The sequence below is a fragment of the Paroedura picta genome, chromosome 7 (genome assembly GCF_049243985.1).
Source record: "Paroedura picta isolate Pp20150507F chromosome 7, Ppicta_v3.0, whole genome shotgun sequence".
NCBI classification, from domain to species: Eukaryota; Metazoa; Chordata; class Lepidosauria; order Squamata; family Gekkonidae; genus Paroedura; species Paroedura picta.
The window spans coordinates 71,617,246-71,643,479 of NC_135375.1; the positions used below are offsets into that span (position 1 = coordinate 71,617,246).

Below are 26,234 nucleotides of genomic sequence, written 5' to 3' on the forward strand. Positions count from 1 at the left end.
TAGCTAGTGATCCGTGGTAGTGATGCCTGGCATGGGGTCTGGGTCCTTGCACTGGAGAAGGAGGTTGTATTCTGCAAGGACCTAATAGTGCTGCTTGCCTTCATGCACAGCACAAAATTACCTTGGAGAGGATATTGGGCTGTGGATAGTTCACAGTAAGGCACTTTGAGGACCACTTCTTTACAGAGATGCCTGGATAGCTCTTGGATGATGAACGGATTCTTCCCCAGGTGGCAGACTCGGATGCTTCCCATTAGCTATGGCAGGATAACTGCTGGTTACGCTACCACTACTTGAACATCCTAAATGGAGTGTGCTGGGACCAGCTATATTTTGATTGGAATCCACTGAGGCTCATTAACAAGAAAGAAATTAAATCAGGAATGAATATTCCAGTTTCAGCTTGTTCATAGATGCTGTGGTTCTTCACGGATACATTTTTAATCTCTGTATGTAGCAACTGCAAGCTCCAGCTCAGACCAAAGGGCCATGTGGAAAGCTTCATACAAAACAAAACTACACATTCAAGTAGATAATTGCTCCAGGTCTAGCCTCCCCATCTCACATTCTCCTCTCCTGCCCTGTAATGTGTATCTTTGCTGTCTTGTGGTATGTCAGTGCATTGTGCATTTTCTTGCCTCCTTGCAGACAGGATGATGTGAAATTGTCACGTCTGGATTTTCACCATAATTAGAGAGTGTGGAAAGTGTGGTGTAAGGAACAACTTTCCAGACACAGCTCTAAATTATAGTACATGCTTTTGTTTGCTCTCAGCAAAGCCCTAATTCTCCCACCCACCCCTCTCCCCGCATTGCAGTAATGTAAGGAAGGGTTGGGGAAGAATTTCAGAAGTCTTTATGTGCGCCAGAACAAGCTCCTTAGGATGTGACTGTGGAATGCATTATATATGTTAGGAAGCCCCTATGTAAGAGCAGCCAAGACTAGAACATTATGCTGGTATTGCTATCAGGCAATTATATTAGGGGGAAATATATATATTGACAGTGGTATATGAATATTAAAACCATGTAAACGGTGCTCCAAAGAAGTAGACTAAGGAGCCTGGAAGGATATAGTCATACATTAGGCTATAATGTATGCAATTAATGTTTAACTAAGGTTTTACATTTCACTGTTTTTGTCATTCACTTTAGAAATTACACATGTGCATGCATGTGCAGAAATGATAACGGAGGTAATGAACTAATATGCATATGAAATTTTAATCTTGAATCCTAAAGCTAAATTGACATTTTAGAAGATGTTGTTAGGCAAATTAAATTTCCCGTTTTTGCATGTACATCAAATCACGTATATGTGGAATATTCAGTAGTTAATATGCAGTTTGCCTCAGGGCATCTTTTAACGTATGTATGTAAATTTAGATTGAGGAGTAAAGTATTCACATTTGTTTAAGTTTTGACCTTCATTGTCGGAGATTTTTGGAATCTATTAATTATGGTATACACCTGTAGGATTTTTGTTATCTAATATTCAGTGATACTTGGCTCTGTATAATTAGCAGAAAGAGCACTAATCAGTCCATAGAGAGATCAACCCACACTAACCAGTGTGGTGTAGAAGTTAAGAGCAGTAGCTTGTAATCTGGTGAGCCCGGTTTGATTCCCCACTCCTTCACATGCAGCCAGCTGGGTGACCTTGGGCTCGCCACAACACTGATAAAGCTGTTCTGACAGAGCAGTAATATCAGGGCATTCTCTGCCCCACCTACTTCACAGGGTGTCTGTTGTGGTGAGACGAAGAGAAGGTGATTGTAAGCTGCCTTGAGACTCCTTTGGGTAGAGAAAAGAGGCCTCTTGTGGCGCAGAGTGGTAAGGCAGCAGACATGCAGTCTGAAAGCTCTGCCCATGAGGCTGGGAGTTCAATCCCAGCAGCCGGCTCAAGGTTGACTCAGCATTCCATCCTTCCAAGATCGGTAAAATGAGTACCCAGCTTCCTGGGGGGTAAACGGTAATGACTGGGGAAGGCACTGGCAAACCACCCTGTATTGAGTCTGCCATGAAAACGCTAGAGGGCGTCACCCCAAGGGTCAGACATGACTCGGTGCTTGCAAAGGGGATACCTTTGATACCAGGGGATGCCAGGAGGCATGCCTGGCCTTGACCAGGGCCAGGGCCTTTATGGCCCTGGCTCCTATCTGGTGGAATGAGCTCCTGGATGAGCTGCGGGCCCTATCTGGACTCTCTGAGTTCCGCAGGGACTGCAAAATGGAGTTCTTCCACCAGCCGTTTGGTTGAGGCTGGGTAAGGCCCCTAGGGTTTGTGACCGGATCTCCCTCTCCCTCCTAGCCCCCTCCTTCTTGACCGGTATTAGACTGTGCTGGGGGCTTATACCATACCATTCTGATTACCAGGCATTTTCAACCATCCACACCAAGTTCAGTGCTAAGAGGCATGAGACGAGATTTTTTTTTTCAGTTGCTTGGAAATTGCCATCTTTTTGTGGGTGTGGTGTGTTTTTAAGGGGGGGGTTACCATATGTTTTATTGGATATTATGTGACTCTTCTCTTGTAAACCACTGTGAGCCAGTTTTCTGGGAGCGTGCGGTATAGATATTTAAACATAAACAAACAAAAGTGCAGAAAGGAGTTGAGCCTCTAGACCAGAGCAAGGGAGTGGGCAAACAGAGGAGAAAACAATAAAGAACCGGAAACGGAAGCAACAATAAGTTATCTTTTTAAAGATTTATTTATTTATTATATTTATATACCACCCACCCCTGAGGCTCAGGGCAATTTACATGGAACTGGAATAAAAACAGTACAGATAACATGATAAATTGAACAGTAGTGAACAGTAGTGAAAAAGTCGTAACAGGAGAACAGTAACATAACAGTAACATAATAACAGGAGAACATCCAATTTTAACTGTAACATACTGACGGCCCTGTAGGATGGACATGTTGGTGGTGGTTCTCATGGGGGGGTGGGCTCAGGGGCCAATGGGAAGTGATTGAATTTAGGTCGACCTCAACCAAAAGCCTGGTGGAAGAGCTCCCTTTTGCAGGCCCTGCGGAACTGTTTAAGCTCCACTAGGGCTCTGATCTCTTCTGGAAGTCAGTTCCACCAGGTAGAAGCCAGGATGGAGAAAGCTCTGGCCCTGGTTTAGGTCAAGCGAGCTTCCCTGGGGCCAGGGATCACTAGGTAGTTGGTAGTAGCAGAGCGTAAGGCTCTCTGAGGTGTGTAGGCAGAGAGGCGATTCCTTAGGTGCACTGAGCCCAGACCACAGATGGTCTTTAAAGGTGATTAAAGGTAAAGGCGTCACCTGTGCAAGCACTGAGACATATCTGACCCTTGGGGTGACGCCCTCTAGCGTTTTCATGGCAGACTCAATACGGGGTGGTTTGCCAGTGCCTTCCCCAGTCATTACCGTTTACCCCCCAGCAAGCTGGGTACTCATTTTACCGACCTCGGAAGGATGGAAGGCTGAGTCAACCTTGAGCCAGCTGCTGGGATTGAACTCCCAGCCTCATGGACAAACAGCTTCAGACAGCATTTCTGCCGCTTACCGCTCTGCGCCACAAGAGGCTCTCTATTAAGTAAAGGTGATTACCAGAACCTTAAGCCTGATCTGGGATTTGACTGGAAGCCAGTGTAGTTGTTGTAGGATGGGCCCTGACCGCAGCATTCTGGATCAGTTGCAGTTTCCGAATCAAGGTTAAGGGCAGGTCCTTTGATCTGTGCCTGCATCTTTGCATACTGTCAGTGGGAACCCAATTCCCCTGCCCACTGAGTCTTCTTGGATCATTCCTCACCTTTATACTTGGAGACCACCGCCTATACTCCCTTTTTCCAGGGAAGAGAAATAAAAGAATTACCATGCAACTGATGTCAAGTTCCACATTAGCTGATATGGCATGACAGATAGGGAAGTGGAAACATCAGTTCTAGCTAAAGTGATTAGCCTCATTTGACTTATGATTGGCACATGCCTTCTTATTTTAACTGTTTTCTCTTAAAATTTGGAAATATTTTTGACAGCAGGGTGGCTATGAGGCTGTAAAATATATATGGTTAGAAATTATCATAATAAATATAGCATTTTTACTTTATATGCCTTTTACAATTAAGAATAAAACTATCTTGATGTCACAGACAATTTAACCTAAAGACTTCAATAACAAGATTTCTCAGCAGTAGATGTTGTGCTCCAGCAATTTCTTTATTATAGTAAATAGTCCCCTGGATGACATTTTCAGCACTTTCTTCTGGTTTTAACTAAAGCCTAGCCCTGGATATATGACGGTCTCAAGTGGCTGAATGCAAAACTTGAGCACTGCAAGTTAGGACTGCTCTTTCTCTGGGCTTAATAGCTACTAGTTATTTATTGGATATTTACTGGACACTTGGCATAATGTGTAGTGGGCTTTTTTGTGTGCACTAAAATCCACCCACACACCCCTACCCCCGAGAGGCCCTATGGGTACCACCACAGAGCCAAAATATTTCTAGTGGTTCGAATGTTGAGCTAAGATCCGGGAGGCCCAGATTTGAATCCCAGCACTACCTGGAAGCTCACTGGGTGACTTGGGCTAGTTACTGTCTCTCAACCTTACTTCTTAGAGTGGTAGCTACAAAAGTAAAATGGAGGAGGAATGAAGGATGTTGGGTTCCCACTGAAGAGAAAAAAATTATATAAATAGCTGAATAAATAAAAGAAGTAGGGAGGATTACACAGATTGCTGGCAACATTTCCCATAACCATGGAGCCATACTTCTCTCTGAAATTTATGCAAATTAATGCCAAGAAACTGAACAACCTGTGCAGTGTATATGCTACACATTCACCTAAATATACATTTGTGGTTATAGACTAGAATAGTCGAATGTCCAATCTAATAACTAGGCTGCCAATTATGGTTGCCATCACTTGTTTGACGTCGCTCCATGTGAGTACTATGTGTAGAGCATCTCACCACACTGAAGACTAACAGTTGGATAGGAACCCTGCTTGGTAGTGGGAGGAGGACCCATACCACATACTATCCAGCTAGAAGGTGTTTCCTTCAGGTGTTTCATAAGCAAGTCTTTATTATTTCCACACTTCAGAATTACCTGTCTAGGATTGTGTGTATCAGTGTATTAGGTCTGGAATACTTTTCTTGTTCATGCTGATGTAAGAAGGGATATTTCTCTTGTCTTCAGTGTAGTGACAGCTGAATTAATCTTTTAGTAGAATCTCTGTTAGACTGAAAATGTTCCCTTGATCTACCTCTCTGTCTGTCTGTCTCTCTCTCTCTTTCCACTCCGTCTCTGTGCTTATTTTATAAAAACTACTATGTGACCTTTCAAATAAAAACCAGAACTGAAACTTAACTAGGTATTAGTTGCAGTCCTGATGTTCTAGATCCCGACTTGACGTCTCTGCAAGTTCCTTTCTAACCATTCTCCTATCTCTGTTTATTCCATGCTAAGCAGATGGCCCAGAAATTAGCCAAAAGCAGGAAGAAGGTGCAGTACAACCTCATCAGCTTGATGTTATGTCTGGGTTTTTTGTTTGTTTATTTTTTGCATTTTGCATTTTGCACTTTTAAATTTTTCTTTAGTAAAAAAATTTCTGTATCCAGCAAGGTTTTTTTCTACCAATTTATTTTAGACATCATATAAACTGACACTTCTCAACCACCCAGCTTCCTGGTTTGCTTTTCTTTGTTGCGTATCATTACCCATTTCATGTTAGAATGTAAGTAGAGTAATGAATGGATTTAAACAAATGGATAATGGACTGTTCCCAAAAGTATTTTCCAAATTCAGAGCTGATGGGTGAAGGTTCTAAGGTTCTGTGCTTTAAAAACCCATATATTTTCTGGCTAGTTAGTATTAAAAAGGTGTTTCACTTGATTTATGAATGTATCAAATTGCTGGATGCAAAAAAGCTTTCTATGTACACAAAATTGCATACTAAGATTACTAAAACACCTCAATCTGGGATTTTAAAGGAGTTTTACATGATGCTTAAAATTTGATGGATTTTTAATGCAAAAATTATGCTTGTTCAATCTCTGGAGTGGATTAATACTATAATACTTGGCAGTTTCCTCCCTATGGTAGAGTTAGTTTTGACAGGTTTTTAAAATCATTTTATGTGGTCTTTGTGATTATTTCCTTTTGTAACCTTTTAGATAAGGTCTGCCTTCAAAGGGCTCCTGTTAAAATGGAATAAATATAAGGACGGTCATTTTTATGAAAACCACAGAATAAGATGCATTAGCAATGGGACCCAATTATATAAATATTCTCCACCCTAAAATGAAAGAGGAATGGGCAGCAGGCACATCTTTGGCCTCCCCTTCTGTCCCCAAAAATGAGCTTTACAGTACAAGCAGTCCATTGCTCTGGGTATACCTGTACTGAGGTACTCCCTGAACCCACTAATCGCTTCCCAGTTGGTAAATTGTAGCTTCAAGAAAGTTCCCATAACAGATGAACTTAATATTGTGGTGGATGATTTAGTATTTTAGGACCACAGAGAAAGGAGTGAGGAAAGCAGGCAAGAATTCTTTTATCTGGCTTCCCTTTCACACCAGAGAGATAACTGTTTGTAGAACGAATGCTGGTGGGTGAGACAATTAACAATTTGTACACAATATTGCCCTCTAACTCACATTTCATACCTATATCTACCTTCCATACCTTTGTGCTTACCTTTAGCTTCTGCAGTCTAATACTACATGTTTGCATTGCTCTGCTGGTGACTATATCTTGATGCGTATTTGATCTGTTATCTAACCTTCTCTGTTTTAAGGATTCTCCTCAAATCTTTTTAAAAATTGCTAATTAAGATTTACTTTAATTGCAGGCTCCTGAAGGTGAATCTCAACCCATGACAGAAGTTGACCTCTTCATTTCAACACAGAGAATAAAAGTGCTGAATGCAGATACGCAGGTACAAGGAACAGTGATAATTTTGCTGAAGTTCAGCAATGTCGTTTCACTATGGTCTCTCACCAGCTTATTTCCATTTGTCACTGGCATGATCCTGAAGATCACACATTTTAAATAATTGGTGAGATGATGGAGTTTGACACTAATCCATTTCTTCCCAAACACATTGCAAAGGGAGACAAACCAACATTAAGTTTTTATTTTACTTTTCTTAATGTGCCACAATTTTGCAACCACCTATTTTTAGAAAGCTTAACAGCTGAACTGAGGTGTCCTGGGCCTGTCTCAGGACAATTTAATGCCCATGCTTGTAGCCAAGCACATGTTCAGTCTGGTTTCTTTCAATTAATAAAACAGGCTTATAGCAATCCTTCAAAATGTCCAAAGATGGCTCACCTCCTCAAAGACAAGCTGGCAGGTTTCTCTGGTTGTTTCACCTCCTCAAAGAGCTTGTTCCATCAAGTGGGAGCATTCACATAAAAAAACAAGTGGTCCTTGTCAATGCCAGGCAGGCCACGTTAAACGAGGGAACCACCAGAAGTAAGCAAGCTGAAAACCAGAGCTGACTTTAGAAGGGTGTAACTCTGTTTAGGATTGCAGCTATATTCTTGAAAACCTGGAACATCTGTAGGAGTAGGGAACCAATTAGAATGGTTACCTTCTGATGGATAATATGGATTTCTGAAAGGCCTTGGAATGTTTTCTGCCAATAGAACTGGTGCTCTGCCTGGTTGATCTCTTATTGAAAAATAATCTCACTGATTGACCTGATTACTACCTGTTTGGCTCCCTGGTTTTGAGGAGTTGGAACAATTAGTTTGGTTTGCTGAAAGTCCCAGCAAGTCCCTATCCCAGAAAGACGAAAATCATAGAATCATAGAGTTGGAAGGGACCATACAGGCCATCTAGTCCAACCCCCTGCTCAACGCAGGATCAGCCCAAAGCATCCAAGAGAAGTGTGTATCCAACCGTTGCTTGAAGACTGCCAGTGAAGACTGCCAGCATTCCTCACTGCTCAGCTGTTTTGTTGGAACTCTGTGGCTCACTGCCCAAGAAAACCCTTTTAAAATACTAAGCCCCACAAAGCAAACTGTTCCTGTGTTGAGCTATATAAAGCTGGGGCTTGCTGGCCAAGAAAACCTGTATGGCCCCTTCCAACTCTATGATTCTATGATTCTAAGTTCAGAATGTGTGCAAAGGTACCACACACTAGTCATCAAAATGCGCTCAGGCCTCTGTTTATGACTACTGTGTGGTATTTTGCTACTGTTAACTCCAGGTGATTGATCAGATATTCATCTGTGGTATGTAACAAGTTAAAATAATTTTGTTAATTCCCCCAAAACCATGCCTGCCTACAGTTCTCCATGCTCTGGTCATATCCAGTTTAGATTATTGCAATGTGCTTTATATGGGGCTATCTGTTGGATTACATAATTGAAAGTTTATCTTTTAAAGTCTTAAACATCCTGTGCTAAAATACCCAAGGGATTGTCTGTCCCCATTACTAGTTTAAGATCTTCTTAAGAAGCTGTGCTCCCAGGTTCTTCCAGTTCAGGGAGAGAGGCATGATTCCTGCAGACAAGGCTGTTCTATTACGGCATGCTACCTGTAGAAATCCATCTGTGCAGCTTTAGGCAAAGATGTTCTTGTCTCCTTTGTTGTTGATTTTTTTCCTGCCCTGGTCCTTCTTTCTAACAGTGGCACTGTTACAATCAATGATGGATTTATGTGTCAGTTTCATAGAACTGTGGCCAAGGCTTTAAAATTTTTATACTCTTGTTTATGTCTCTCTGTCCTTGTCCCCTTTGTATTTTTTAAACAAAGAGTTTATTCCTTTGATTTTTGACAGTGTTCTCATGAGGCTATTTATATTGTTCATCATTAAATTACTGAACATCTTTCTTTTTTGTATTTTCACTACAGTAAGCTGTCTTGGGAATTTTTAAAACCAAGAGAGCAATACACAAATGTACTGAATGAATAAATACCTGAAATGTGTATTTGCAAGGGAAAACTAAATAGCTACACTTTCAGAATGAATTCTAGTAAGATTTAAATAAGTATGTTTTGTAAAATTAAAAGGCACTGTCAAAGTTAACGTAGAAGCGCACAGAAGTTAATGAAGCCATACTACCATGATTGCTTTAGCCCCAAATCAGGCAACTTCTGAGCTTATGCACTATGCAAATAGTCCCCGAGTTCCTGACTTTGCTTGCTTCTACATGCAGCTCCTGCCCTGTAGCTCCCCCTCCTTCCAAATAGCAGCAGTTTTAAATTGATGGATTGTCCTCTTTAAATTGATGGATCACCCTCTGAGGACCATGTCCTACATTGCAGATATTGGGAACACAGTTGTATTGATGGCCTGCAGGAGCTATAAATTTAAATTGCAGTTGTCCACCTTCTGGATTTTCCCCTGCTTGGCATCTGATTTTCCAAAGCCTGCTTTAGCATGGTCTTCCCCGAAAATCATACTCAAACTGGATTTGGGGGAGATTGCTGTTGAGAAGATATTGATTTCCTGACCCTTCCTGCCCTCATCCATTGTCATTTCCAGAGATGGAATTAAGCTAGGAGGCCAGAGGCAGGACTAGTGTAGCTCCCTTACCCAACACATGCTTCACTGCCAAAAGCTAGCAGGAGAGAGATTCCCTGGGTCTTCCATTTGACTCGTGGCAGCTGACTATGCAGGTCTGTCTTAATAGCAGACTATATTCTGCTGCTTTATAATAATCATGGTTTGGTCTAAGTACTTGATCCAAAATATGGAGGATTGGTAAGTACTTGTTGCTTTCCTACAAAGTGATAATTTTTTTTCTTACATGGAGTTTAAATAGCTGCATATACTACATGTCTGTGGCATGGTAATACTAAGTAGCCTAATCCAATGGTTTGTCTTCCCTAGGAAACTATGATGGATCACCCCTTGAGGACCATTTCCTACATAGCAGATATTGGGAATATAGTTGTATTGATGGCCCGCAGGAGAATGCCAAGATCTAATTCCCAAGATAATGTGGAAGCATCTCACCCCTCCCAGGATGGGAAGAGGCAGTATAAAATGATCTGCCATGTTTTTGAGTCTGAGGATGTAAGAAGAGTTGTTATTGTTATCCCTTCATTTTAAAAATGACAAATACAGAAATATAATTTGGAATTCTTAGGCCAGTTCATCAGAACAGTTGTATGCTCTCCAATAAAACTACAAAGGATTTTTGTTGTCATATGTCCCTATGCCTCAGTTATTTCCTGGAGGAGGATACATACAGCATAGGGCTGAGGCATTAACAATGGCTGAGCATCTAAGACAATTAACTTCCTAAGCCTGAGATACACTTGACAATTATGTGGACTTGACTCCGTATAGGCAGGAAAACCCCAACTGTTATTCTCTAAAAAGACAAACTGATCTACTGTAGCCAGCATATGGATTCTGTGGTCATACCTGCACCTGCAGCTGAAGGCCAGTTTGAAGTCCCTATTTTAAGCTCTCACAGCTTTCACTTGATGTTATGAACTTTTGTTTTATCTTATTTTAATGTGGTTTCTTTTCTATTCTTCTGGCACCTCTCACAGGCACAGCTAATTGCACAGTCCATAGGCCAGGCATTTAGTGTGGCCTACCAGGAATTTCTAAGAGCAAACGGAATAAATCCAGAAGACCTGAGCCAGAAGGAATACAGTGACCTGCTTAACACCCAAGACATGTACAACGATGACCTGATCCACTTCTCTAAGTCTGAGAACTGCAAGGATGTACGTTTTCATTTTGGTCACAATGATATTGTTAGGCTAATAATCCCCCAAAGCAAGTTAATAACAATCATTATGCAGTCGCCACAATTACACAGCTATTAAGAGTTCCTTGTGAATGACTTTCAGCCATACAGAATGGAGCAGTGTCTACTCCGCAGAGAATATTGGCTGCTTTTATTTCTACGTTTTTCTCCTTTAAATAATAAATAAAAACATAAAGGAAAAACCAGCACTAAATTTTTCAGCACTTGGACTGATTGTTGTAAGCTATGTGCTGTCTTTAAAAATAGCTTTAAAACGTTCAGCACATTATACATACATTTAGTGTGACTAAAAAAAACCTGTCGTTGACAATTTCATTTTTGTTGGCATAACAGGGTTTGCAAGAAGGCTTGTTTCAAAAACTGCATACGTTCAAACCTTTATAGATGAAATATTTAATCCGCATGAAGCTCATAAAAATCTAATGTGGGGATATTTCAATTCATAGTAATAATCCTGGTGGATTCTGTTGCTTTATTCTGCATCATTGTCCCACACACAATAAGTTCACACATTCTTCTTATTGAAATAAATCTTCCTTCATCCTGTGGCAGGGGATGAGGCTATTTTGCATGTTCTCTGCATTTCATAAAGAACAATGGCCATTATTGGATGTTCTTAATATTTGTACTTCTGATTCAGGTTTTCATTGAGAAACAAAAAGGAGAAATTCTGGGTGTAGTCATTGTGGAGTCTGGATGGGGATCCATCTTGCCTACCGTTATTATTGCCAACATGATGCATGGAGGACCAGCTGAGAAGTCTGGGAAACTGAACATAGGAGACCAGATCATGTCAATCAACGGGACTAGCTTGGTTGGACTACCACTCTCAACATGCCAGAGTATCATAAAGGTACGGAAACTACACTTGGTTTAAAATAGATTCCTGACTCCTGTCAGCAAGGCTTTCAGCTCCGCAGCAGTCAGAACGGTGAATGATACTTGAGCACTGAAGAAGGGTAGGCAGTCTTCCTCTGTGTCCAGTGCTTTGTGCCTGTGTGTGTTCCCTCCCCATACCAAGCAGGCCAAAACCCTGCTGCAGCTTGCAGTCAGTACACAGGGAAGGCTTACATGGTGCTCTGGATTATAATCCAGTGACTCTGGAGCCATTTCATATTCCTGGTCCTCTTGTTCCCACCACTTTTTCTTTCTAAATCCGTAGATCGTTTTGAAGCAGATTTGCAACATCAGTATTTCACAGTCACCTTTCTTTGGTTCTCTGTCTCTCCTTCCCCCCATGGATAGCTGCAGTTTGAATTTGAGAATGTCCTGCTTACTTGCCTCCATTTTTACTTCCTCCTGATCATCATTGCCGCTATCTTGTTGCTATAGAGACCTTGCTGCATCCGGTATACGACATCCTGCTGTCTACTGCAACATCTGGCTGTTGTCATGGGTACTGGTGGGCATTTCTTAACAGAAAATGACCCAGAGTTCGACAGCAAAAAATGCAGACTGATTTGAAGCGTTGAGTGTTTACTTCTGAGCTTAATATGGAAGTATAGAAATCAGGTTGGCAAACCAGAGGCTGTTGTATATTGTTCAAGTAGATACTGTGAGGTTAAGAACAGTGACAGTTAACAAAAGAGGTGTATTTTGTATTGTGAAGTGAGAACAGACAATGGTATTATTGTTACTATATGAAATTTTACCCATCAACTTAATTGTGGCCATTTAGAAATAGATAACATTTTTCTCTTTTAATGTCCAGTTGTGAAAGCACAGAGTTCAGTGTGGGTAAGAAGTTGCAACCATGTTTGGGAGAGTTGTTCCATGTTTTTTTAAATAAATGACTGTTCTGTTCAATCGGCGCAGGTTTTTCCTGTGCCTTCTAAAAAGCGTATGGAAGTCAAATTTGGATGAATCATGGATACGCAATTTTTCATCCTTGAAGAGAACGGCTTTTCTGCACTAGCAGGGCCGTGGCAAAATCCACAAAGCTGTCATGGCCTTGAAACTCCCCTGAGTTCATATTATTTGCTGAGTATACATAATGCCAAAAAAGAGGCTTCGTTGCAGAAACTGTGAAATTTACAATTGTATAAATTCTTCCTTGACAGTTCATGAGTTCTGACCTTAAATACTTTATTGTACAGCTGCAAACCTTTCCTGTTTGGCAGGCATTCAAGTGGCCAGGATTAAGCAGATTGTGTGTGTGTGTGTGTGTGTGTGTGTGTGTGTGTGTGAGAGAGAGAGAGAGAGAGAGAGAGAGAGAGACTGAAGTGCTATCTAGTCACTTCCGATTTATGGCCACCCTGTGATCCTCCAAAGAGTCCCATCATTAACTGCCATGTTCAGATCTTGCAAACTGAAGGCTTAACAGCCATGGGCAATGTCAAGATTTGTATGAAAAAAAATCATTATTTATCACAGGAGAAAAATCTGTTCATTAAATAGTTTATTTACATTATTTATAGTTTTCTATATATTTATAGTTATTCTATATATTTATAGAATATATATATTCTCAATGGGGCTTAAGATGTGATTCAGTACAATAAACAGGTTGGGATGTCCAGTAAGTAATGCAGTGGGATTAGGACTGCAGAAATCTGAAATCAAGCAGAAATCTAAAAACAGAACTTTTTAGAGAAATCTAAAAACAAAGCATGTGTTTTGACATATTAAATGATGCAGGAATAACGAAGTAGGATAATGCATACAGCAACAGATAGTACATAATCTACACAGTGGTATAGTCCCCAGTTTTTCCCCTTTCTCTGAAGCATCTTTTTGAACCATTCTGTTATAGCATAGCCCTGCTATCTGTGTAAGAATGTCCTCCTGAGTAGAAAGCGAGTGGACTGTGTTTTTATGGCTAATGATTTATGGTATGCTATCTGAGTTATTTAAAGACCAACTGTAATCTCACCTTTAAAAGCACATTGGTTGTAAAAATAAGAAAGTTGGATGTTTATATGGGAGAATGATGCATGGTAGTAATGGAATGCATGATACGAAAAGTACGGACACATTAGTATTTTCAAATTTTGTGAAATAAATTAATGTATACGTAGCACCTTCATTTTTCCAATTGGAAAGGCTAACAGACAGCCATATGGTGCACAGATGATATTTTGAGTCTGGATCGGGTGATACATTTTGGGCTATAAATAAAGCCCAGCCACCCCAAAGTAGAAGCTTTGAAACAGAATGAAAATGTCTTAGGGCCTTGTGTTTCACTGCACACCAGATGGCAGCTGAATGGCCTTTTCTCATCTCAGACTTGTGTTTTTATTTACTGTGTGTGCTTCCCAGATCCACATGCAGGCATTCTGGCAGCCAGCCTCCTTGCCTGATTAACAAGCAAGCTGAGCACAGTAGGTATATACAGGCAGGGGAAGGAGTGAGAGTATACTTTGCTGTTCGGTCCTCCTTTCACATAGACTCCTTCTGAAAATTTATAGATGAGTAAAAGTGCTGGTAGGGCATATGGACCCTAAAGGAAAAGGTTAAATGTGTGAATAGATCCATGTTGCAAATAGTCACTTCAGCAAACATTTTTTTCCTGCCTCTGCACAAGGCCATTTTCATAGACTCATGGAGTTGGAAGGGATCTCCAGGGTCATCTAGTCCAATCACCTGAACAGTGCAGGAAACACACAACTGCCTGTCCACCCATAAGGACCCCAATTTCATGCCCAGATGACCCCCCCCCCCAAGAAAACCTGAATCCCTATCCAGTCTGGCCTCCTGACCCCAAAGTGGTGATTTGCATTTCTCTGGGCATACAAGAAAGGGCCATAAAAACCAAGCACTGACAAAAGCTTTCCTGCCCACCCACTCACACAGCCTTTTAAAAGACATTTGTTATGTACACAGGTTTTAGTAAAGAAAGAGTATACGTGGTTAGGTTAAAAAGAAATATTGGGTCAGTGGTGTTAAAAATATATTTAACCATTAGCTATATAAATAAAAGTGAAACAGCCTCAAGGGTGGAACTTGTCTGGGCCTGTCCGGCCCTGGAATGTGGGCCAATCTGGGCACCCAGTAAAGCTGGCAGCCACATGCACTTGCCTGCCCTCGCAGCCACACACACACTGCCCGCAGAGGGCGAAGGAACTGCGCCTGCCTGCCCAGCCCTCTGCACAGCGGCTACAGTGGTGGTGTTGGAGGTGATGGCCCTGCAACAATGGCAGCAATGCCACCGACAAAGGCCATGGCCGGGGCCAGGCTGCTGCCTCCTGTGAGGCTTGGCGGCACAGAGGACTGTGCTGCCAAGGTGACGGCCCCATGGCAGTAGCAAAGGGGCCAGCCCCCACCAGGTAGTCACATGTGGCTCACCCACCTTCGTGGCCACACACACACTGCCCACAGTGGGCAGAGGAACTGCAGCTGCCTGCGTGGCCCTCTGCGCGGTGGCTGGGGTGGCGAGGTGGCAGCACCGGAGGAGAAGATGGGGCCAACATGCAGGGCCAGGTTTCTGCCTCTGCTCACCGCCGGGGAGGGCACCAGAGAGGCAGAGAGCCCTGCTGAGCCTCTGTTCTCCTTAGAGAGAGAGACACTAACTCGCTAAGGAGAGGAACAGGTTGGGAGGGGGAGGGAGGGAGGGGGAAGGGAGGGAGGGAGGGGGACCTCTAGTGCGCATTGCATCCATGCATGCAACAGGCTTTACAGCTAGTAGTACATTATAAAAATGGGGTGTATCCTCATTTTCATGCTGATGATCAGAGTCTGTATTAGCAACAGGTCTCCTTGGTTCTCCAGGGCTTGTCACTCCTCATTTTCCTCATGCTAAATTGGCAAGTTTCCTATTGGAGCAAATAGCAACGCCCCAGGGCCATTTCAAGCTAGAGGGGAGAAGAAAACATCAATGCCTCTTTTCTGTATACACCATGAATTAGCCTGTCCATTCTCCTCCCCATTCCCAATTGTGAATTGATTATTCCATATTGATTCATCCTGATCAAAAGTTGGCAACTTGCAAATTAACTCTCAGATAGTATGCTGCACTCTCAGTTTTACTACTCCAGTACAAAGGTAAGTCAAAAAGTATTACTGCAAAATCATATAAACACATACCAAAGTGTGACACTATCATTTCTTGACATATCCTCCATCTAGGTCTATATAGTCTGAAGGCATCATTTTCATCTCTCTAACCCACCTCAAGAATTCTGTACTGTTCAATTCACACCAACTCAAAACAGCAGTTTTGGCATCCTCAAGGGACTCTAATCCTTTTCCTTTTAAGTTTTGTTTTGAGTTTTGATAACAAAAAGAAGTCTAAAGGGACAAGATCAGGGCTGTAGAGTGATTGGGATAAAGTTTCCCAGTAAAATTCTTGTAGTACAGCTCTTGCTTCCCTCGAAGAATGAGCAAGTGCATTGTCCTGATAGAAAAAAATTATTTGGCACAACTTTCCTGGCCTTCTTCTCACCAATGTACTTTGTTTGGGGGATCTTGTGGGCCAGGGGACTGACACTTGTCATTGGTTTAATTTTCTCATTGGTAGTTTAGGGACCATGTGAGTATGCGCATCTGCCCACACTGAATGGAGTGCAGCTATCAGTGGCTCACTCCGCCAGGAACCTGGGTATGATCTTGGATGCTTCCAGTAGTAAGATCTGAACAAATTAAGCAGGTAATCACCAGTCTTGGCAAATGCATATCAAGTTGGGATGGTTGTCCACTTCCACCGAGTGCACAGCTTCGGGAAGGACACACATGGAGCAGTGAGGGAGGTAGGGGACACCCGTCTAGCCATCCAGATCAGCCGAATCAACCCTGGCGATCAATGGAGTGACAGATGTCACAGCCAGATCGCCCTCACATCCAATGTGGGCATGCAGAACCTTGTATTATTGTCATGGAATTCCAGGGGATGGAGCAGCAGAAGTAGTGACCTGGAAGTCCTTACTTTTCTCACTAAATTCAATATCATTATGTTGCAGGAGACTTGGCTTTTGCTACCACCATATCTGTCCGGCATATCAAGTTGATGTGGAATTTACATCAGTATTAATTTCCTGCCAGAGTTTTGATGTCATCTATGCTGTATTCTTTTTAAGGGTCTGAAAAACCAGGCCAGGGTTAAGCTGAATATAGTGAGATGTCCTCCAGTAACTACTGTCCTCATCCGAAGACCAGACCTCAGATATCAGCTAGGCTTCAGTGTACAGAATGGCATTGTAAGTAGCATTCTTAACCTTTTTTGAATTTTTATTTTAGAAAGGGAGGAAAAATAGGAAATGAATTCAAAAGCACTTCGGGGCACACGTTTTTACCTACCTAATAAATCAAGATATGACATTTTGGAATCTGGACAAATATGGGAAGTCATCTCACTGTGAGGCAGTGTAATCCGGTGTGATTGGGTATGCTACATACAGAGTAGTGGAAAGGGTAATTTCCAGTGCTTTATGAAATCAGAAAGTCCTGTGGCTCAAAGATGAGTAGAAGATAGGTCCTTTTCTCTTATGAGTGTGGAATACGGCTAGGGTTATTTAGTAGAGTGGAAATACCCTGTAAAGATGCCCAGATAATGTTAAAATACCTATATGATCTATATGAATCCTATGTCCCAAGGCAGCTAATCATAATCTGGAATTGACAGATAGAACAAAGACAAAATCTCAAGGGTGGGGGCGTCCTCCAGTATATATGAAGAATTCATGTTTTGACATGCCCAGTAATATCTTACAATTTGGTTTGTGTAACACCTTACTTAAGAGTCCAGTGTCTCCAGCTCATAGTATGCAGAGTCAAATATTAAAGTTTTCATACTTGAAATTATTTCCATCTACTCCAGTTCTAATATGGAAGGAGTTAGTTCATTTTATTACATGCCAGCAGGTAATTTGCATAGCCATATTTCTAGGAAAGATCATTTGAGTTCTTTAAAAAACAGTTGGTTGTTTAGAAAATAAGTATTTGTTTTTTTCTCAATTGAGTGTTGATCTACACATTCATGTACACCATGCAGTGATTTCACCTTGTGCTATGGATCATATATTCATCTGGGTGGATGCCCAGCTGGCATAATGGAGGCACAATACATGGAGAGATACCCCAGCTAACCTGTGGATATTGCAGTGTGAGCTGCATGGAGTACTTGGTCACATGGCCTTTGTCCCTCAAAGTGGATTTGTCTGTTGAAATAGTACAAACGTGGAGAAAATTGAAAGGGTGCAGAAGAGAGTGACGAGAATGATCGAGGACTGGGGCCAAGCCCTATGAGGAAAGGCTGGGGGACTTGGGAGTGTTCAGCCTGGAGAAGAGGAGGTGGAGAGGGGACAGGATTGCTCTCTTTAGGTATTTGAAAGGTTGACACTTGGAGGAGCACAGGGAAAGGTTCCTGTTGGCAGCTGAGGAGAGGACCTGCAATAATGGCTTTAAATTACATGTAGAATGATACTGAGTAGATATCAGATAACAAATTTTTCCAATCACTAGTTTAGCAATGGAATCGACTACCTAAGGAGATGGTGAGCTCCCCCTCACTGGCGGTCTTTAAAGAACAGCTGGCCAAATACTTTTCATGGACACTTTGGGCTGAACCTGCATTAAGCAGGGAGTTGGACTAGAGGGCCTGTATGGCCCCTTCCAACTGTATGATCCTATGAAATAGGGCCTCTGTCAGTATCAACCACCAGTATGGAATACTTGGTTCATAAATTATATGGTAGATGGGAGTGGAACACACCCCTTCTACATCTAGAGCATTGTGCCTGTCATAGTAAATGTATGAACCAGGATGATTCCTCTTGAGGATAAGTTGCCTCCATTTAAATTATTACATACAATGCCACTTTCTGTGATACTAGATTGCTGATGGTTATTTCACACCTGCGCATGAATCCTATCACATTGCATCATCAAGGTTTCAAGCCTGTGAAGTGGTGGCTTGGTCTCTCTTTGACTGGGGCATCTGCCACTGCAACTTCAGTTGTCATCCTCTGATGTTCTGCTATTCCAGATCTGTAGCCTTATGCGAGGAGGGATTGCAGAACGAGGAGGAGTACGAGTGGGCCACCGGATTATAGAAATAAATGGACAAAGTGTTGTCGCAACTCCTCACGAGAAGATTGTTCACATCCTTTCAAATGCGGTTGGTGAGGTAGGAGCTGCTAACTCTGAATTTCACGTTTGAAATGTTGGCTTTGTTACATGGTTCCACCAACCAAATGAGAAGGTTGACAAATGGGAATGGTCTGACTCTTTAGTACAAAGTGTGACTGTATAGCTTTTTTTTATTTTTATTTTTATTTTTTTGTAATTTTATTATTTATTATTATATAAAACATTTACAGAAAAGTAAAAGAGAAAAAAAGCGACCAGCTGATATGGTTTGCCATCCTCTTTTAACATACATATTCAATTCCCATCACATATTAATCCTAATCTAGAAGTTTTTACCATCTTTCTTAGCGAAATGATTGTTAATACATATGAGAGTATAATCTGTTATAAGAATATATTCTATTATCTTAAGTGATATAAAGTCGGTCCCCTTCATATATTGGCCCTGACCTAAGAGTTACTACTGCTGTCTTGTTAATACATATGAAGTATAGTTTGTCGTCCTCTTTTAGCATACATATTAGCATACATATTCAGTTCCCATCACATATTGATCCTGATCTAGAAGTTATTACCATCTTTCTTAGCAGAGTAATTGTTGATACATATGAGGGTATAATCTATTATAAGAATATATTCTATTATTGTCTTAGGTAATATAAAATCAGTTCCCTTCATATATTGGCCCTGACCTAAAAGTTACTGCTGCTGTCTTTCCCACAGGAAACCAGGAGAATGCTCCACTGTTCATCACATCCTTCAGGTGGTCGCAGAAAATGAAATTGTATTTTTTCCCATAGTGTCGCCTGATGATTCCTGTATAGAGTATTTCTGGCGGCCCTTCTGTCAGGGCCAAAGAAGTCTCTTGCTTGCAGTCGCCTTTAAGTAGGCTCTGTATACTTTGTCAATCCGGATCTCTTCCTCTGGTCGCACAGAGATATCTCCTGATAGCTTCCTGCGTGCATAAACCTTTGAATAGACTCTATTTATTTTGTTGATCCAAATCACTTCCTGCTCTAAATAGACTTCCAGGTTTTCGGTGCTTTCCTTCCTTAAATCTGTTTTCCCAAGTTCTTCCAAGGTGTTTTTGATTTTTACGTCCCTAGCTCTCTCCCCCTCCTGTTGATTAGCTTCCAGACATTGAATTCTCGTTTGAAGTATTGTTGGCTGAGTTGTGTTTTCATCAGCTGTTTTTTCCAAACCGTCGGTTCTGTCTAAAAGCTCTTTCTTAGTCTTTTGGATTTCCTTTTCCACCTTGTTGACTGCTTTCAGTATCTTTGAGTTCCCTTCGCATAACAAATGGAAAAAGCTGTGCCTTAGTTAATTTTTCCATAGTTCTAGGCAGTCACAAATTATAAACAGAAAGTCTCGTGAGGTCTCGCGGGAGCTCGAGCGATCCAAAATTATCAGTTTGTCGATCTCCGTATGAAGTCAGCGTCCCCCACTGAACTCTCTCCAACAAATCTTTAAAGTCTGTCTTTTCTTTAAGCTCTCTCTTTGTTTGATTAATGAGTATGATTAGCTGGGAGCCTCCCACTTAACGAAAGGATTCACTTGTAAATTGGTTGAGGGGGGGGGAGAGCTTGTGGGGGGGGGAAAGGAAAAACCAGAAAACTCACAGTCTTTACTGTTGCAGACTGTTTCAGACTCCGGCTCCTGTCAGTCTGGTAAAAGATGATCTGGGAAGAATGTAGGGTCAGCTGGTCGTTTCAGGCTTAGAAAGTTATTTACGACAAGGGCGCCATCATGACCTTGAGCACATGCCGCGGCGATCCGGAGAACTCAGTCTCCACGGATCTGTAGGACCCTCAGGATGCCGTTCCTGGGGCGACCGGCGAGCAAGATTTGCGTATCTGCTCAGGTCTGCCAGGTGCGTTTGCTCCTGACCCTCAGCATGGCTTAAGAGCCGGGCAGAAGCCCAGCTAGTACGGCGCCATCTTCAGTCGTTCTCCCCTGACTGTATAGCTTTTGATGAGATAGCAGCTTAGTGCTGAGTGCTCATGGTTCCAGCTGGGGAAACATGGATCACATTTGTGCCCTGCCTATCCTCCAAAGAGCGTAGGACACAGTACACTAGTCATCACATCCGGCTTGTCACAGTTCAGGTCTGATGAATGGCAGTCACAAATGGCAGACTGGACCTCACCGCTACTAGGCCACAAATGAAGAATCACATTGCAGAATCCTCACAGCAAGAGACAGAGAGTTTTGGACCCCATGATTTTGTTTTTTGATAGGGATTTGAACCTCCTCTCTCTTCCAAGGGTAATATTTTGTTAATGGTACCAGTGACCTTCAACTGATGTATCAATAAGATATAGTGACGTCACAGACCAGTCTAAAGTGTTGGCCTTTGTTCTGTTTAAGGTTCTTTAAAATGAGGAGAAAGAAGAAAGTGACAACGCTATATAGACAGGGAGAGGAGGAGAAACGAACATATATTGTGGAGTATAAATTGGGTCTTGTGGTCTGAAGTGGCTGAAGGCTTATACTGCACCATGTTGTCTCTTACTCTCAATGTCCGCTTGCTCATCTAGCATGGAGCAACTCCCATGGAGCTGTGGAACTCGTTTCCCGGGAAATGTGGGTAGGATTGGAATCTTTTCAGCTGTGGAACACATCAGCTGCTTCCTGAATATCTTCTCATCCCCAAAATGCAGAATGTAGAACTCCTTTTCAAAATATTTTAGGAAATGCATTAGGGGCACTCTGACTCAATTGTCCTTTTGTTTTTCCAGATCCATATGAAGACTATGCCAGCTGCCATGTACAGACTCTTGACAGCACAGGAACAACCGGTTTACATCTGAAGCTCTCCTTCCCAGTATGCATGGAGGATCTCTTTCCTCGTTAGTGGTTGTGTTTTCTTGTGCTGCATTTTGTTGTCTGCAGCAACATTCTCTCTCTCTCTCTCTCTCTCTCTCTCTCTCTCTCTCTCTTCCTACCTTTTATCATTTTGCTGTGTACAAAACATTTTTGGTTGCACCTTTTTACAATTAGAGTTTTATGTAATTCTTCACAGCAGAGGAAAATAACTAAGGTTCTCTTTCTCCCACACACACACCCCTGCAGTAGTTCAGGCTATGTTATCATTTGTGCTTCTGTGGCTGTTAAGACAGACAAGACAAGTACATCAACTAGGAAAAGCTCTGTTTATCAAATAGGTCAGTTCTCTTGGATGGGTTTTGTAGATTCGGAAATGAGGCAGTGCTGTATATCTAAGAGGGGGAACCGAGTTGTTTTGAAGAAGGAAAGATGGGCTAAACCCCGTATTTCATCTGAGAATTGCTTCCATAATGTACTTGCCAGATCCTTGTGTATTAGGTAAATTTTGCCTCAAGGGTAGTGTTTATCCTCTGCTGAAAATCCCCTGGGATGAAATTTGTCATTGTTGGTGGTAGAGTTTGTTACATGCTGGTGGGAGATTTTGCTTTCTCCCCCTGTTCTTTGGGGTACTTTATTTTTAGGTGCAGTATGGTTTTTGCAGATGGCTTTTCTAACCCCTGCTTTCTTTCTAAAGCTGAGTGATGCTATCCTAAATACCTAACTGAAGGGGGGCAGGTGTAAGACTACTGCCCATGGACCCTAATTTCTTAAATTTCTTCATTTTGTGAATGTGTGTGGGTGTGTGCTGATTGGTTGTCACATTTTTAAACGGTATGCTTGATATTTATGATCTAAATTGTTCTGTTATTCTGAGCCAGTATACTTTTACCATATCTCTGGTCCAAAAGTTTGTATTTAATATTTTAAAGACAAGTTCTCTTTAATTTTGGACCATAGCATCATTGGAATAGTTGAAAGGTATACATTTAATTTATTTTGTAATATATACATATATAAATATAAATATATGCATAAATATATATGTGAAGTTAATCTCAGACATGGGATCCAAAAGAGTATGATCACTTACTGTAGATGCTTGTGCAATGAAAGAGTGTTTGAAAATGTTTTGGTGATGGTATTTAAAATCAAGGTCAGTAGACGTCAGTATTTGTAGTAAAAGAAAAAGAAAAAAGGAGTAGTTCCTCTGGAACCTTGAATATGAATACATTTATCGAGACCTATGTCTTTGTGGGGTAGAGCCACAAAACATATGTCACAATTAGCTTGTCTCAATAAATATATCAGTTTTTAAGGTTCCCCGAGATTCTTTGTTAGTTTTGCTATGGCATACTAACTTGGTTGCCTTTCTGGAATTTATCTACTGTTTGTGTATAAGGAGGAAGAAAAATAAGAGATACATACTTTGTAAGTTAAAGGGGGTGGGATTTGCATGTACCTGTTGCATACAGAACTAATGGCGTATATCTGAGGTTCAGTGCCCTGAGTGGGTCTCGAATGTGGATACATGGGTATCCCACCACTTGCAGCCAAGCATGGAGAGAGATTAAGGAGATGCTGGTGTGACAGAACCTTCAGCCACTTAATGGATGAAATAAGTAGGCCCTGGGGAGCCAGGGAGTTTCTACCTCTATATTCTGTCCCCCTTATATTGCTGTAAGTGGCTACCTGATGTAGGAATAATGGTGAGATTGGAGGGAGGGGGGGTTAATTCCTTCCTTCACCAAAGTTGTAAATGATTACATTTTGTTGCCTCTGTTATAATTGTATAGGAAAGGCAAAGGGCATAATAGGAATGCATAGCAATCTGGGCACTTAGGTCCACTTAAGCCCTTTTAAAATCCTTTGGCATACATGTGCCTGATTCTACATATGATCAGGCTGTTGTTTAAATAAATGGACTGCAAGTTAGAGCTCAGAAAACTCCAGGTACTATAGCTTTACTGAAACAAGGGAGATGTGAACTTGGATGCAGTCTGACCATCGGGAGTTCCAAGTAAGAGGATGACAAACATATAATAAATTAATATTTTTTAAAAAATGGCTGCCAGCTTTGAAAGAAAATAAAATTATAACTATTATTCAAAATATTTAACCATTTACTTTGATATGGAAAAGTTAGTAAAAGATTTATGAACACCCCTTTTCTGCAGTCTTATAAAAGGCCTGGAAAATGTGAAGGTGTGTTCTGTGCATATTTTCTGTGTATTTGTTTTAACTTGGATGATAAACAGCTGTCAAATTTTTACTGTTCTAAAATAGAGGTTGTTATACAAGACAAGGAAATAAACCCCGTTTGAGTAGCATGAGTTATTGGAAAGGTTCAAAGTAGAAATTTATGGTGTTCAGTGTGAAGAAACCCAAATTACTGTATTTTTCATACAGGATTTCAAACCATGAATAATCATTTTTAAAAATGCAGTAGTATTAGTTCTCAGACTCATACACCTATGATAAGAACACTGCACTTTCCTAAAGACCACATGAACAATTTTTATATGCACATGTGCATTAACCAATGGAAGAATGAGATATACTACATATAATTTTGTTTAGTCACCATACACTCTTTCTTCCCTCCTTGGCTCACCAATAGCCTTTACTTTCCATCAAGGAAATACCATGCCTTTGCAAAGTCATCTCCCCCCTAAAGACCTATTAATTCCACTTGACTCAATCTAGCCTTCCCCTCATGTTCCTGTATCCAAACAGAGATTCCAGAAATGTTCTGGAGGAAAAGCAAGACTTGAGGGCCCAGCTCTTCCTCGGCAGTGTTACCTCCCAGAATAGATTTACTCCTATTTCTGGTTTACCTAAGACATTTATTTTCATAGATTCTAGAGAGAGAGTTGTATCAGAAAGTACAAATGAGAATAGGGCAAATATAAAAACCAAATGGCGGTATAAACCTGGACATCTTTATAACTTGAATTACTATAAATGGTTTTCAGATGATTACAAAAGCATGCATTTCACAAATGCTTTCTAGTCTGTTAAAGTTAAAGCAATAGGCTTTGGGGTAGGTGGGGCTGGTTCACAGAGCCAGAGGCCCCTCTTGAGCACATGCATGCTCTTGAACTGGACTGTGCAAGATGTGAAACTGCTCACAGTTGTAGAAACTGCTGCTGAAGTCAGAGAAAGCATCATGGTCTATACCAGGGGTGGCCAAACTGGCTCTCCAGATGTCCGTGGACTGCAATTCCCATGGGACATCTGGAGAGCCACAGTGTGGCCACCCCTGGTCTATGTACAGCCTAGTTCATAGAATGGTTTTTCTGCTCAGTTTAAGAGGAGAGCCTTTTCACTTCAGTTTTTATAACCAGTTAAGAGTTTTCAACGTGTGCAGAAGGATTTGAATAATATGGGCTGGATGGTTAGAGGTGATAGCATTGGTTGGAAAGTGATGTTTCAGAGGAACACTTACTAGAGGTAGATTGCCTTCTCTATAGCAGGGGTAGTCAACCTGTAGTTCTCCAGATGTTCATGGACTACAATTCTCATGAGCCCCTGCCAGCATTTGCTGGCAGGGGCTCATGAGAATTGTAGTCCATGAACATCTGGATGACCACTGGTCGACTACACCTGCTCTGTGGGGTCAAGAGAAGAGTTTATTTTATACCCTTTCCAGTTTGCTGAACTCCAGCAAGGGTGATAATCGTGTACTTCAACAACTCTTCCATGTTTACAATAAAGTTGAAATTGCCTATTGAGTTACCATGTTTCTGTGTGTCTGGATCACATTATAACTTGCAACATGTTTGGGGATTTCCCAGTGCAGGCTTTTGTGGTAGGGAGAGGGAGTTCTTTATACTTCTTGGAATAAAAAGAAATCCGTGTCTGAAGACGGTAAGTATGTGTGTGTGTATATACATAGAGAGAGCACAGTACTAATGAATATGAAGCTGTACAATTGTTCTATTAAGAAGGTGAAATAGAAATTATTGAAAAGCGTTGGGAAAGTATAGTATTGTATTTGTAACAATATTGTTCTTTGTAAACACAACTTGATGAGTTCTATATAAATATAAATATATATATAAATATATATATATATACACACACACACAAAAATGTGAGCCTGGAATGTTGATACTGCACATCTACTGAATGTAACTTTCAAATTTTTGTCACAGGTCTAACCCCTTCTCTGTAATCAAGTTTACAGTGGTTTAAGGGGGAGTTATTTTTTTCTTGGCCTCTGTTTTATTGTGGTGTATTCATGTGTGCTACATTCCTTTATTTAACAGAGTGCTAATATCTGTAAGATTTGCAACAATAAACAAACATACCAAAAAAAAATAGATAAAGCCCAAGACTCTGTTAAAATTTTTAGGGAGATCTCATTCTTATTGGTGTTTGTTCTTTATGTATTCTTATATTTGCGTACCTTCCCAGTTCCTCCTGAAAGATAATAAAGTTGGGCAGAGTGGTTCTGAATCTTGTCTATGACTCAAGCATAATACGTTTGTTTTTTCTAATAGATGCTTAATATAATTAAGCCCCTTAACTTCACCCTTTTCTTTGGATTTAGGAGCCAGTCCCAAAATTTCAGAGCCAGGCTCTTTTTTTTTATCTGCCCTTTGACATTACCAGACCCTGCCCCCCATGGCCAAGATCTTTTTTAAAATTTACGGGACGGATTGACATTGACCCTCC

At 41.2% G+C, this 26,234-nt stretch overlaps 1 protein-coding gene across 7 annotated transcripts in view; it reads left to right on the forward strand.

The window, feature by feature from the left end:
- The window catches only part of APBA1 (amyloid beta precursor protein binding family A member 1), a 98,917-nt gene extending 73,268 nt beyond the window's left edge, over positions 1-25,649 (forward strand). For 6 of the 7 annotated variants that reach the window (XM_077344837.1, XM_077344844.1, XM_077344841.1 and 3 more), the window contains 8 exons: positions 5,440-5,472; positions 6,821-6,907; positions 9,815-10,000; positions 10,486-10,665; positions 11,350-11,562; positions 16,721-16,840; positions 18,628-18,768; positions 21,470-25,649. In XM_077344837.1, the coding sequence (XP_077200952.1) occupies positions 5,440-5,472; positions 6,821-6,907; positions 9,815-10,000; positions 10,486-10,665; positions 11,350-11,562; positions 16,721-16,840; positions 18,628-18,768; positions 21,470-21,541 (1,032 nt within the window). In that variant the 3' untranslated portion in view covers positions 21,542-25,649. The remainder of the gene's footprint in view (positions 1-5,439; positions 5,473-6,820; positions 6,908-9,814; positions 10,001-10,485; positions 10,666-11,349; positions 11,563-16,720; positions 16,841-18,627; positions 18,769-21,469) is intronic. The other variant, XM_077344843.1, reaches the window with a different exon arrangement.
- Positions 25,650-26,234: the final 585 nt, after the last annotated feature.